This window comes from Sinocyclocheilus grahami, unplaced genomic scaffold (genome assembly GCF_001515645.1).
Source record: "Sinocyclocheilus grahami isolate Dianchi unplaced genomic scaffold, SAMN03320097.WGS_v1.1 scaffold1349.1, whole genome shotgun sequence".
Classification (NCBI taxonomy): domain Eukaryota; kingdom Metazoa; phylum Chordata; class Actinopteri; order Cypriniformes; family Cyprinidae; genus Sinocyclocheilus; species Sinocyclocheilus grahami.
Window position 1 is genome coordinate 82,540 of NW_015506528.1, and position 15,205 is coordinate 97,744.

At 35.3% G+C, this 15,205-nt stretch overlaps 2 protein-coding genes and 1 pseudogene across 2 annotated transcripts; all 3 read left to right on the forward strand.

Moving 5' to 3' along the window:
* Positions 1–1,488: 1,488 nt before the first annotated feature.
* On the forward strand, positions 1,489–2,433 carry or55c1 (odorant receptor family 55, subfamily C, member 1). Its single transcript, XM_016255588.1, has one exon. The coding sequence runs from the start codon at positions 1,489–1,491 to the stop codon at positions 2,431–2,433; it is 945 nt and encodes a 314-aa protein (XP_016111074.1).
* A 3,163-nt stretch (positions 2,434–5,596) lies between these two features.
* On the forward strand, positions 5,597–7,475 carry LOC107569477 (serine/threonine-protein kinase pim-2-like). Its single transcript, XM_016255583.1, has 4 exons — positions 5,597–5,948; positions 6,151–6,327; positions 6,508–6,596; positions 7,401–7,475. The coding sequence occupies exons 1-4, from the start codon at positions 5,687–5,689 to the stop codon at positions 7,473–7,475; spliced, it is 603 nt and encodes a 200-aa protein (XP_016111069.1). The 5' UTR covers positions 5,597–5,686.
* Positions 7,476–8,799: 1,324 nt separating this feature from the next.
* On the forward strand, positions 8,800–14,671 carry LOC107569478 (olfactory receptor 52E4-like; annotated as a pseudogene).
* Positions 14,672–15,205: the final 534 nt, after the last annotated feature.

Here is a 15,205-nt window from a genome sequence, read left to right on the forward strand (position 1 = left end):
CTACCATGACTCTGCTGTTGTTCGGCTGGTTCTTCTCTGTATACGTTGATTGGCAGATGTCTCGTCCAGTCAGCGGTGAGTAATCCCAAACCAATGGCGCTGTCTCTGAATTGTCTGAATTGTCGTTGTGTTTTCTGACTTGTTAATTTGTTTTCGGATTTGTCGTTGTGTTTTCTGACTTGTCATTTTATTTTCGAATTTGTCATTGTGTTTTCTGACTTGTTATAATGTTTTCTGAATTGTTGTTGTGCTTTCTGAATTGTTATTTTGTTTTGTAGACTTGCATTTGCGTTTGTAAATTGTTATTTTGTTTTCAGAACTGTGATTTGTTCTGCACCTCTCGGCCACCGTATGAAGCCTATCCCAGCATCTCAAACTTTAGGCGGGGAAACACCCCGGACAGATGCTGCATGTCTTTAAATTGTGGGGCAACACCAACTCAACCCAGAAAGGCTCAGCCATGACTTGCTCTGAGGTGGCAGTGCTACCCACTGTGCCACTCATGTATTTTGTATATTACACAATTAACATGTGAAACACAAATATATATTTTGCAGAATGGCCATGCAGCTTTTACCGTACAATGAAAGTGAATGAGACCAGGGATCATTGATTTGTAAGAGATTTTGAATAGCATCTTAAAGCAGCCTAGTTCACCACAATTTTTCAGTTGTGTGGGGCAGAGCATGTTGGGCAACAAAAATTATTTACTTTTTCTTATTTGATTTACTTAATGTTTGTGTTTAGTTAAATCTGAATTAATAACACTGACATTTCAAGTATCTTTTTATATTTTTACTATGCCATTAATTTGCCATTTTATTATGCGTCAAAGCAGTTAAATAGTACGTTTTATTATGATTCCCAAATAAATTAATAACATTCTTTAATCTCTATTCATCATTGTGCATCAGCTACCCATATACTGAATATGTATTTATTTATTGCAGCACTTATGTTGAATGTCGGATGATATATCTGTACTTCCAAGCAATCTTTCAAAAAGCATTGTTAGAAAATATGTGTTGTGACTAACTGTGTTCCAATTTAACAAGTCCCAAATCCCTGTGCAATGCTGGGGGAGGCAAAGACAGAGTATTTAAGAGCAGTGAAGAGTTTGCTCAGTGGAGGGAGAGGCAGAACAGAGAACAGACAGATACTGGGAGACAGCAGAGCTTTAAACTAAATATGAATAACAATAATTTTGCTGATTTCTTCTTGGCGATTTTTTATGCTTAAAACATTGTATAGGTAACCATGTATTTTCTTTGTTTTGTTGAGCTATGCTTTAGATTGTCTTTAAAATGTTTACATTTTTATGTATTGGAGAATGAGATTAATTTAAAATATTTATCATTAAATTAATATGATTAATAAATGCATTCAGTGTAATGAGATTAAATAGCTTACAAATTCTGAGGAATAACTGCTGTTTATTCTTGTTACTTTATTTTTGAAGGTCTGTACTGCACACTTTTAAAAAGTGGAATGGGTGACCGATCAGTCAACTTCTCTTTTACTGAATTCCAGTTGATTGGATTCACAGACCTAAAAGGGTACCGACCGCTACTCTTCATTCCTTTTTGCATCATCTTAGTTTATACATTATTTGCTAATGGCATTTTGATTATCATTATTGCAAAAGAGAGAAAATTACATGCTCCCATGTATATTCTAATTGGTTTGATTGCAGCTTTAGGGTTTTTTGTGCCAATATACTTTATTCCAAGGATGTTGGTTGGCTTTCTGTGGGAAATGAATACAATTACGCGGCATGAATGTCTAATACAAATGTTTTGTCTGCATTTTTCTGCTTGTTTTCAGTCCACCATCTTACTTGGGATGGCTGTGGACCGATATTTTGCTATTATTTATCCTTTGCGTTACAATGATTTTGTAAGTTTGACAAACTCGCTTATTTTCTTCGCAATTCTTAGCATTCGGAACGCTGTTAGCATTATTGCCATGGTTGGTCTAGTTGTGCCACTTACCTTTTGCAAAACAAATTTGATTTACCACAGTTTCTGCGAGCATACATCAGTTGTTAATCTAGCTTGTAATGATCTTACTAAAAACTATTTAGCTCTTACAGTAGCTTTCGGTATAACATCCGCTGACTGTTTTCTGATTTTTTGCTCTTATGTCATCATTTTTGTTGTTATATTTCGCTCACCTTCTGGTGAATCCCGCCATAAAGCCATTCACACATGTACCACGCACATAATGACCATAGTAATAGCCTATATCAGTGTTACCGCTGCATTTGTTGGGTATAGAGTAGCTACAATACCCCGAGATGCACGTATCTTAACTAGCGCAATGTATCATCTCGTTCCTGCAATATGTAACCCTATCATTTATGGTCTCAGAACCACAGAAATTAGAACTCAAATTGTGAAATGTTTCAAATTTAATAAAATTACCACATATTGATTGGCAAATACAATGCATGAAAAAATTTTGTATAAGGTTATTGTCAGTTTGTTCACTATATGTGCCTGAGTTGATTATACTCACAGTTCCGTCTGTATTAGTATTAGGACTGCTGGTAGTTAATACTGATTAAAAAATAACATACTTTTATCACTGTCAGTTATGTTGTTTTCTGGACTTTTAGGTTCTGTTTTATGGATTTGCTGTGTTTTGTTCCTGTTTTCTATGTTCTTGCTTCTTGTCTATTGCAAAGGACACTGCTAATGTTGCACACATTTTTCTTGTTTTACCCCTTGTTGTCCTCTGTAAATATCATCTTCAGTTTGTTCAGTTCTTTGTCTTGTGTGTATATGTATTTGCCTGTGGTTTTCATTGTTTCCTCATGGATTATCTTCATTTTTGTTTATAATAAAAATTAAACTGCGTTGAGATCTACCTCATCCTTGTTTGCCTAAATGCTGTGACAATCAAAATGTTCATGTATACTATATATTCTCATTTCCCACAAAACTGAATAAACAATAGATGCATTCATTACATTTTCAAATTATATAAATAAATAAAAATTGATTATTGTCATGCATGTCTATAGATGAGACTATTGCTAGTGGTTGAATATATTTAATCACTGGCAAGAGAAGAACTTGTGTAACTGTACCAGGCACTTCTCTGTGAATATGCTTAGCATGTTATTAGTGACCACTGTGATTAACATTTATGTAAACCATCTTTACAAACACTTATAACCTCATCTATAACTACTACTTATTGATGAAACTTTACAATGAAAGTACCCTCATTGTATCGATTATCATAATCTCTGTATTTTCACAAAATGAATATAGGCCTATACTGTAGGCCTACTATCAATATGTATTATGAGTATCAGCAACTGAACTGCATCACTGAATTAAATTTCTCTATATACATTATAATGCCTATGCCTTATGATAGGCCTATGTTACAGTTTATCATTTTCTGTGAATGAGGCCGTGCACTTCAGACACTGTGGTATAACTGCTTCATCACAGAAGAGAAAATAGAAACTGTATTGACAATAAAAGCAAAATTAACCACTCGCCACTTTTCTTAGCCTCTGTTTCAGAAAACTTAGGAGATTATCCTCACTGCAGAACACAAGATCCAGGGGGCGAGGTTGGATCCAGATCCAACTCCTCCCACCTTACATATACCTAATCCTACCCGTCTCCACTCCCTAGATGTGAATCCAACCCCACCCCCTGGATCTTTGTTCTGCGGTGAGGGGCTACTGAAACTTAGGGGTGAAACAAACACAGTGTGACAACAAATCTTACAACTCACAGTCGAGGGTGTCCCTTGAACCTCAGTGTCCTTAAAGGCCCCCTGAAATGCTTAGAAGCACGCAGCGTTACTCTGTGTTGACGTCATTTTAACTGAAACAGGAAGACAGGGCGGGACATATCAAGCAGCCCCACCCCTTTTTAAAATAGCCAATAGCGTTAGTTTATATCACAGCTTGGGCTAGAGCCGTTCAGAGCCGTTGAGCTCCGTAAAGCCGCATTTGACAGAGTATGCCAGCCACAATCTCATCCATATTGTTATAAAATATAGCATTCTATGTAGAATTCAAATAGCTCTGATACATTTTGTGTATCAAATGTTTAAACTGTTTAAACTGGGTTTAATATGCACTTTGGTAGCTGTGAAATAACATAAACTGTTTTTTAACATTCAATAAGATTTTAAATTTGAGGTGAAATTATATTATATAATATATATATATATATATATATATATCCTCACATTTTTGTAAATATTTTATTATATCTTTTCATGTGACAACACTGAAGAAATTACACTTTGCTACAATGTAAAGTAGTGAGTGTACAGCTTGTATAACAGTGTAAATTTGCTGTCCCCTCAAAATAACCATGAATGTCTAAACCGCTGACCACAAAGTGAGTACACCCCTAAGTGAAAATGTCCAAATTGGGCCCAAAGTGTCAATATTTTGACGACATCACGGAGCTGGTCGATGTTAGAGACCTTGCGCTCCTCCACCTTCTGTTTGAGGATGCCCATGCTTGGCCAATCCATCACCTTTACCCTCAGCTTCTTTAGCAAGGCAGTAGTCGTCTTGGAGATGCGTTTGGGGTCGTTATCATGTTGGAATACTGCCCTGCGACCCAGTCTCCGAAGGGAGGGGCTCATGCTCTGCTTCAGTATGTCACAGTACATGTTGGCATTCATGGTTCCCTCAATGAACTGTAGCTCCCCAGTGCCGGCAGCACTCATGCTGGTTGACTACTTGACTGTAGGCAAGATACACTTGTCTATGTACTCCTCACCTGGTTGCTGCCACACACGCTTGACACCATCTGAACCAAATAAGTTTGGCGAGGCCTGTTCTGAGTGGAACCAGTTGCGCCGCCTCTATTGCCGCGACTCCTGAAAAACTTTTTCATTCCGCGGCGCCCCATCAAGCTCTCGCTGAATCCGCTCCTCTGCTATCAACGAGAGGAACGTCTGTACTTCCTCAACAGACAACGAAACAGTATATATATATATATATATATATATATATATATATATATATATATATATATATATATTTATATATATGCAATGTACCTCTTATTTATCTTTTAACAGACATCAATTTATGCAGCTATGAAATCGTCATTCATCTGGGTAGAGGAGGCTTTGGAAACTTTTATGCAGCGACCCGTTTGAAAGATGGCCTTCAGGTATCAATTTTTACAATATTTATGTAGCTAATCATTTTTGTAATATTATAATTGTCTCACTGTTTCATTTGCAAACATCGTAGTGTATCATATGAACTATTTAGAGCATTTAACCTGTCAGACTTGTTAAAACCTTCTTAGAATTCATTACAATCTACATATATGTTCACAGTTAATGATTTAAATATGAATTCTGCACACAAATCCTTTTTTTTGTTTTGTTGATCAGGTGGCAGTAAAATTCGCCTCCAGCAGGAACACGAAATCCGTCAGCATCGTAAGTAATCTTACTGTCAGTGTTTTCAAAATCTCATATTAACAATCACAGACTATAAATTATTTTTCAACAGACTATCAACAGTTTGTCCAGGACTTGTCCTATATCATAACAACTGTCTTTCTTCTAGGATGGTTATCCCAAACTCGTTCCACTGGAGGTCGCTCTGTTAATTCAAGCAAATCAAAGCCCCGGGGTTCCTGAAATCATCCAGCTTCTGGACTGGCAGAAGAAGCCTGGCCACTACATGATGGTCCTAGAGCGGCCCATGCCCTCTCAGTGTCTGTATGAATTTATAAAGAACTACAAGGGCAGCATTGGAGAGGATTTGGCACGGTTTATCATGCGCCAGGCAACATCTGCAGCTCAGACGTGCTGCCAACGTGGAGTGTTGCACTGCGACATTAAGGCAGAAAACATTCTGATTAACTCGAGCACCCTCGAAGACAAACTGAATGACTTTGGGTGTGGTGACTTCCTTACTGATGCGGGTTACACATCCTTTGCTGGTACGTTTGATTTCTCAGAGCTGTAAGGTGGGTCTCAAACTTTGGTGATGAGTTAAGAGCCGTTCACACAGGACTCGAGTGAGTGAGTCGAGCTCTCATCATGGAATGGGATCCATTTTTATGATAATAATTTCTTGCATTATAATATATATATCTAGTGTTAATAGAAATGTACACATCAGACAACATCTCTTTCTTCCAGGCACAAAACGGTACTGTCCTCCCGAGTATCTGATGAGCAGCAGGTACCACGGGGAATCAGTGACCGTGTGGTCACTCGGGATCCTCCTGTTCGTGATACTTTTCCAGAAAACTCCAAACAGACGAGACCTGTGCAAGATGGAAGATTACATCCGGGCCAAAGATGGCTTGTCACAAGGTGAGATCTGCATTATAACATAGTATAATTGCAATTATGAAGCTTACTAGATAGAATAAAGCAACAGAAGCATTCTCAGGAACATCTGAGACTAATGGCTTAATTAAAGATGGTAGTTTGGATCAAAGAGATCAAGTGTTAAGGTAATAATCAGACATGTCTCTCTTTTTTTCTTCACAGAATGCTGCAATTTTCTTTGCTGTTGTGTGCAGATCGACCCAAAGCAGCGGATTGAACTGGAGAAACTCAGTCTCCACAACTGGTTTATGGTAAATGCTTTTGGATGATTTTGAAGGATTTTTGATTTGGTTTAAATATCAGATTATAGACACAAGCTTTTATACGCTACCTTTAAATACATGCTACAACTATCATATAGTCAATTTTCATACACTGCTCAGGTGACAAGTTGTAGCACTATATGTTTAGACTTTCTGAAATTTACCTGTTCTTAAATTTCCCTTTTTTTAACCTTTAAGAATGTTGCCTCTCTTTGTTGTGCATTTGTTTTCTATACATTATCTGTTTTGGTTTAAGACCTACAGTAATAAACCTGATTTCTGTTTTTGTTTCAGATCGCAGACAAGAGGACAATTATTGGTTAGTTTGGTACCATAAGCCTAACATAAAACACACACACTTTTGAGACAAAGTCTGTTCTTATTTAGACATGAATCAGTCTGCAATCAGCAGTTTAACAGTTAAGCATTACTTTAACATGCACTTTGTTTTACAGTCGATGATAACAAGATGTAGAGTAACAATGTATATTTTACACCTTAAATTACTACCACAGTTCACTTAAATAGTCCTGTAGTGAATCTTTAAAAGTCTCTTATTTATATTTTACCAGATATCAATTCATGCAGCTATGAAATTGGCATTCAGCTGAGTTTAAGGGTTGGGAAGCAGTAAAACTCATCTCCAAAAAGTACAAGAAACTCATCAGCATTGTAAGTATAGTTTTTGTTCTCTCTGTTTTTCATGATGATCTTTTGATTTTTCAAGCTTAATCAACAGTTTGTCCAGGACTTGTTTAAGTCCTGTATCCATAACCACTTTTTTTCTTCTAGGAGGGTTATCCCAAACCTGTTCCACTGGAGGCCGCTCTGTTAATTCGAGTAAATCAAGGCCCCAGGGGTTCCTGAAATCATCCAGCTTCTGGACTGGCAGGAGGAGCTGGACTGCTACATTATGGTCCTAGAGCGGCCCATGCCTTCTGAGGAACTGGACTGGTTTGTCCTCAGCCAGACAGCGAACACTGAAGAGGATTTGGCTTGGGTTATCATGCGGCAGGCAACAACTGCATGCATGGGATACACTTCTGCAAATCGAATAATTTCTTGCATAATTGTGGATATTAATCATGGATATTAATGGAAACAACAAGCGCAGAACAGTACTGTCCTCCCGAGTATCTGATCATACAGCGAGTACCACTGGGAACCAGCGACGGTTTGGTCACTCGGGATCTTCCTCTTTACAGTGCTGTGTGGAGATTTTCCAGCAAGACGAGACCTGGACCAGATCAATAAGTACATCTGGACCAAAGATGGCCTGTCAAAAGGTGAGATCTACATTTCAGAAAATAACAATTGTAATTGTAAATCATACAAAATAGCACAAAGAAAGAGCAGGTGTGAAGTTCAAGGTAATAATCAGACGTCTCTTCCTTCTTTCTGCACAGAATGCTGTGATTTTATTTGCTGTTGTCTGCAGAGTGACCCAAAGCAGCGGATTGAACTGGAGAAACTCTGTCTCCACAAATGGTTTAAGGTATGGTAACACTTTATTTCGATAGTCCACTTTAGACATTCTATTAACAGTAAGTAACTTTGCAACTACATGTCAACTAGCAGTTAGTAGAGTATTAGCAGACTGTCTGCTTAATATCTTCTAACACTTTCTTTGTCAACTTATTCTACTAACCCTAAACCTACCCTAACATTCTACTCTGAGAGTTAGTAGACATGTAGTTGCAAATTAATGAGAATTAGTTGACATGTAGTTGACATGTAGTTACAAAGTTACTTATAGTTAGTAGAATGTCTAAAGTGGACTATCGAAATAATGTGTAACCTAAGGTATTAATTACATTTGATGATGCTACCTTTCAGTACATACTGCAAGTGTCATATAGTCAGATGACAAATTTCAGCGCTGTATGTTTATACCTTCTGTAATATTTCCAATTTATGTTTCCTCTCTTTGTTTGGTTTTATGTTTTTGCTTTTTGTGTAATGCATTTAAAGACTAAACTTGATTTCTGGGTTTCTTTCAGAAAAAGAAAATAGTGTAATTCAAATGACAGGAAGCTCTGTGAAGGCCATGACAGGAACCTAATTCTGCTTCAAGCCTCCCCTTAAGAGTTTCATTTAGAAAACAAATAGCACCCGAGGACCGGTCAGGCCACCAGCTGGATTGTCATTCTGCTCTTGAGATCTGGACAAGATCAGTGATTACATTTGGACCATGGCTTGTCACGGGGTGAGATCTTCGCTTCAGCAAAGATCAATTTGTAAACTGAGATTTTACAAAGTAGAACAAAGAAAGAGAGCAGGTATGAATCTCAAGGTAATAATCAGACTTCTCTCATTTGCCGTTATCTGCAGAGCAACCCAAAAGAGCAGACTGAATTGGAGAAAATCAGTCTCCACAACTGGTTTAAGGTATTAACTACATTATATTAGCTTTCTTACCCTACCTTTTATGCTGCATCTGGCATATAGTCAGATGACAAATTTCTGTGCTGATTTCTGATTTTAAGATTTCAGAAGTGAAGAAATATTTGACATTATATGATAAAAAAAAATATGTATTTATTTTGAACTTTTCATATAAATATTTATTTAAAAAGGAACATATATAATAAAATATAAATAAATGTATCTTACAAAATAATATATAAATACATACATATAAAATTCATTCATATTTAGAAGCCTTTTGAAAAAACAAGCAAACAAATAAATAATATATAGGTAAATATATAATAATATAATGTATAAATAAAGATATATATATAATAAGATATCTATATTTTTGTGTATTATAATGTATACAGATTCCCAGAGCAATTTACATAAATACCTAAATAAATTTATATTTGTGTGTGTGTGTGTGTGTGTGTGTGTGTGTGTGTGTGTGTGTGTAAATGTGTATTATGGCTGTCAGTCAATTATTTTTTTTTTATCTAATTAAGTACATGATGTGTTGATTATATTATATAAATTATTTTGGGCTGTGAAAATACCCCCAAAAGATTATTTAAAGCTATTTTTGTGTTAAACGATAAAGTATTACGTAGACATTACAAATAGAAAGCTTTAGAAATAAATATTTTACTTGATTCAACATAAAATGTATTATAATATAAACATTTAGGCTACAACGGCCTAACATAAACTATGGAACATAAAAGAAGATAATTTGAGAAACATCTGAGTTTTTTTTTTTTTTAATTCATGCAATGGAAGTCATTGGTAACCAAAACAGATATAAACCATCCCTTTAATTTTTTTCACCTTTTTTAAATGAAATAATACTCTAAAAATTAAGCTAAAACTGCCAGCAGGTAGCGGTAAATGTCTTTGAGTCATTCATTAATTTGATTTTTTCAAAAGGCTGATTCATTCAGTAAACAGATCACTTTATGAATGGACTTTTGAATCATTGATTCACACGATTCGTTCAAAACGCGGATTCATTCAGAAACTAAACACTGCTGTGTTGCTCGGAGACCCACAACAATTCTGCTGTGGCTTTACAGGTAATATTTTTGTTGGCAAAACTGAGCAAAAACAGACAATATTGTGTTTAAAATATAACACAATATTAACTTATTTACTGAACTGTTGTGTAAAATCACATTTGCACTTATGCTATTTGGGACAAACCATTCGTGTGATTGCTCTCACAGCTTGTGTGATATCGCTTATCATATGATATAAATATGAGACAAAAACTCATACTCATGCTTTTTTTTTAAATAAAGATGATAAAGGGTTAGTATGTGCACAGGCGCATAGTGTTTCTTTAGTCAGATCACTAACTACATCTAGATCGCCTGGATCTGTGTGAACGAGGATCAATTTGATGGCATTGTTGTCAGTACACAAAAATGTTTTTGAGACTTATTGACTTTGTCCTTGTGTAATGTACAATTCTGGTAAGTATGAAGACTCGCTTGTAAGTGACTGATATAAGCAATGCACATCAAGTCACAATACAGGCTGCTCTTTCACATGCTTCCTCTAACACTTTCTTTTATCAGTATAAGAAACCTCTGCGAAATCTCCTCCACGGTAAGTGCTTTGACTGTACCTCATTCTTTCTTCATATTTCTGTATGTTGTTTTGAGCACATGACTTTGGCAAATGGAGATCATACCAAATAGCGTTAATGTATACAGTTAAGCTCGGAGTCAAAGACTACAGCAAGATGTTTTTTCAAAAGGTATGTGCAGATAGTTTAAAATTAAGAATCAGTGCTAAGGCGACAGAAAACAAGACTATCAGTTTCACTTTCATTGACCTGGAGAAACTATATATATATATATATATATATATATTTGTACAAGAGCTAAGCATCATGGTGCAGGCTGTTCCTATAGTATTCTGGTGCTGGGTGTAAATTAGGTCACATCTGTTTGCATTGTGTAAATGTATGTGTGTAAATGAAGCTGGCTGAACAAACTCTGGGTTACAGGATTGGTTTCATTGGTCGCCATTTGATATTTATGAAAATTATGAAGAATTTAAACATTTACACAGCAAGAAGAGAAGTGTTAATCTCAAAAGGAAATGACAAAAAAAAAACATCTGGCTAAATCAGTGCCAGAGCAAAAAAAAGTATATAATACTGTATACACAGGTCCACAGTGACATTTTTAAAGCTTTATATTGAGTCTTATTTATTAATGCTTACTTATATTGCACATTATCTGTATATTTTCACATAATATATGAGCAATATCACACTAGTAGCCATGTGATATTGCTCTATATCAGCATAGCTGTGAGTCAGCCATAGGGAATGCTGATACAGAGTGATATCACTCAGCTAAGAGTGTGATATTGTGTTTGGACAGTACAAGTGTGTAAATAAATAAGAAACAACAACGGAGTATCTTTAAAAAACATTTTGTATGCAGAACTATTTCATTCCGCCTCGGATTCATATCTCAGTTTGACAGTTTATCAGCTGAGCCCAAGCCTCCATTACTAAATTGCAAACGTCACTTTAGAACTAACGAAGGAACGTTGAGTTGCTTCATTAAAAACGTATTGTATTACTGTAATAAAAGCTCACTGTATTATGTAGAATCGAGTATTATGAGAGAGAGATGGACTGAGTGAGTGTGATTACCTGCATCTGATACAGCATTCAGTCTTCAGCTCAATCTCATATTCACAATAATACATTAGTTGTCAATGTCCGCTGAGGAAAGCAATATGTTTGTCGTACTATCCTTTCATCTGTTTAGGGTGATTTCCGATGACAGCACTGCTCAGTGCATTTGTTGGCTGCATTTTACAAGGTTTTGTTGAAAGTGAACATACTTGTTTACAACCCTGTTGCAGTCTCTTTCAATATAAAAATCTCACTCACTCATAAAAACAGTCTCTTGTCGCCATCTAATGGTGGAATAATGTAACTTATAACCATCACGGACACACACACCGTTTCCCATTCTAAATTAAATATTACTATATGCATCATTAAAGTTGCTATTATGATAGTAACTTCCATTTACACTAAACAATCAACAAAAGGTTCACTGTATGAACTCTATAATAAGCATTTTCAAAAACTGGGTACAATGAGGTGACATTATTTTACTCACCCTTCAACCATCGATCATTAAAATTATCATATCATTATAGTAATATATGTCTATATTTCATAATAATTACATTTTACAGCATTCATGTGAGAACAAACCTGGAAAGAGACATGAGAATTTGGGGAGAAAAATTAAACATTCTTAGTGCATTCCAGGGAATTATTCATAGTTTATATTATAAATCAAATTGGGAGAGCAGACCACAAATGCACAGTATGTTTTGTCTTTTTTCATTTACTTACAGCAGAATACAAAGGAAACATGAAAATAATTAGGAGAAAAATATCATGTCACATTAATATATCAAACCTAAAGTTATTCTCCTGACTTGTGAAATTAGAAAATGAATAAAATTTTAATTTTAATTTTTTCCCATTCAGTGAAAATGCAGTCTTTTTGAGTGGAACTTCAAACTTTTTGAGTGTTGACTGACAGGCAGAGTCTACTGTAAGCCTTTGCAGGTCTTCTTGGGAATGAGTACTGATTGTGAGTACTCAAGGACTCGCAATGTTGAGGCCTGGTGCCTTCAGATATTAAAAAGCTTTCTGTCTAGTCTGAAGTCCAGCTACTGCTTTCAAGCTTGTCATGAAGAATCTATGTGACACACTGGATGAAGATATTAAAGTAAGTGCCAACACATCTTTGTCATGCATTGAATTTGTCCTATTACTTTTCAAAAGTAATGCCTTGTACTCGATCAAAACTACATTTTATTAATTCTGTTGTTTATTTTTGGTGAACTATAGACACATACTGTCATGTTGCTATCTAGATATTGTTTTTAAACCTGTTGTGTTTTTTAAATGATATGGAATAAATTAAAAGTAAACAAAATCAGCAGCCTTACTCTTCAGATCATTTCCTAATATATGAATGATCAATATATTAAATGCCATAATGGTATATTAGAAATTATACAGAATAATATATTGTGTAAAAATATTACAATATATTGAATAATATAAGCAGTAGTTTCCAATATATGGAAATGTATTATGTAATATATCGCATTATATTTTACAATATATTCCCATATAGTTTTGTTCTGTAAGGGACCAGTCATGCAATGTAAATCTTTGTTTTTGTTTCAGCATACAGGTATGACATCACTTGTGATAATAAGTGGTCAGAGTCTTATTAACACAAAAATAAGATAATTGAACCCTTGGTGATGTCAACTGTGCCTCATGGTCCAATCTAATCTTAAGCCTGTTCCCCTTGAGTGCTACTTAATGTGTTTACTGGCTACTTAATGTGACTCTTGAGATGGGTCTAGCCAAACAAAGTCCAGTAATGAGTGATGAATTTCTAAGAGTTCCCTAACTACTGTCATAAGGGGGCAAAGATACACAAGGTTTATCACCACGACTCCTAATTGTCAGTCAAAACTTATAATAATTCCAGAAAAGTAATACTTGTAAAAAATGTTGTACACCTGCCGAAAATGCTTAACCTAGGAAAACAAATGAAGCAAATGCATAAAAAATTGACGAAGTGTTTTTTTTTGGTACAAAATGTTCAAAATCAATATATGTAGTCATTCTAACTACATATTTGCTATCAACATAGAAAGGGCCCACATTGACCTTCTAACCATACAAACTCTGACCCCTTGGTAACATGCTTTTTTCATGCTATTGCTACACCATTACACAATTAAATTAATCTCTTTTTCAAAGTATATGTTGCATATTTGACAATTTGTACATGTTTCTCATTTTAAAAAATCAGAGATTAGAACACATCACTGAAGTCGTGATAGACTTGCTCTTGCCTATATTTTACCTAATATGATTTTTAGCTTTTTATTCAACTTGGGTGGGATATCCATAGATGGTTGTTTGATACAAATGTTTTGCCTTCACTTTGTTGGAGCATTTCAAACTACTTTGCTTTTGTGGATGGCACTGGATCGTTACTTTGCCATATGCAGACCTCTTTACTATCATAAATACATGAAAATCCCTAACTTTGTAAAGTCTGTTGTTGTGCCAGTAATAAGAAATGGACTACTAATTGTCACAATGGTTTCTCTGGCTGGAAAACTGACATTTTGTGTAACAAATGTCATTGATCACTGTTTTTGTGAGTACATGGCATTGGTTCAGTTAGCATGTGGAGATATAACTATTAATAACATTGTAGGACTTTCAACTGCATGCTTTCCTGATACCAACTGCTGATTGTATTCTGATTGCTGCTTCATATGTTGTGATTTTTGCCTCTGTGTTTAGATCTGGTAAGGCCCAAATGAAGGCCATAAACACCTGCATTACTCACTTAATTGTGATATCGGGTAGTTTGATTTTTGCTCTGATTGCATTCATGTCATACAGAATAAGAAAAAAAAATTCTTCTAGAAGTCATGTATTTGTGAGCACAATGTACTTACTTTTTCCAAGTTGTTTCAACCCAGTTGTTTATGGAGTGAGAACAAAAGAAATGACAAAAGTTCTTCAGTTTAGTAATACAAAGGTATTTCCATTGTACAATATCTAGTAAAAAAACAACATGATAATACACTGAAATTCATTTTAATATAAGAATTATACACATATACATACATATACAGTGGGGCAAATAAGTATTTGATACACTGCTGATTTTTCAAGTTTTCCCACTTACAAAGAATGGAGAGATCTGTAATTTTCATCGTAGGTACACCTCAACTGTGAGAGACAGAATCACAAAAAAAAATCCAGAAAATCACATTGTATGATTTTTAAATAATTAAATTTCCATTTTATTGCATGAAATAAGTATTTGATCACCTACCAACCAGCAAGAATTCTAGCTCTCACAGACCTGTTAGTTTGTCTTTAAGAAGCCCTCCTATCCTCCACTCATTACCTATATATATATATATATATATGTGAGGGTATACATTTGTTGTTGTGAATATGACTGAAATAAGGCAGATTTTGAAGATCTGAAAAGTCTTCCCAGATAGCAAAATTCCTGAGGCCCAGATCAGGCCCACACCTGACACTTTCATCTGGACCACATACCGCGTGGAATGATGGCAATTGGGCG

Bases quoted from the DNA above. Each gene is read 5' to 3' on its own strand.
- or55c1 (XM_016255588.1), top strand. From the start codon at position 1,489: ATGGGTGACCGATCAGTCAACTTCTCTTTTACTGAATTCCAGTTGATT.
- LOC107569477 (XM_016255583.1), top strand. From the start codon at position 5,687: ATGATGGTCCTAGAGCGGCCCATGCCCTCTCAGTGTCTGTATGAATTT. The intron at 5,949-6,150 runs GTACGTTTGATT...TCTTTCTTCCAG, and splicing joins GGGTTACACATCCTTTGCTG to GCACAAAACGGTACTGTCCT. The intron at 6,597-7,400 runs GTAAATGCTTTT...TTTTTCTTCTAG, and splicing joins GTCTCCACAACTGGTTTATG to GAGGGTTATCCCAAACCTGT.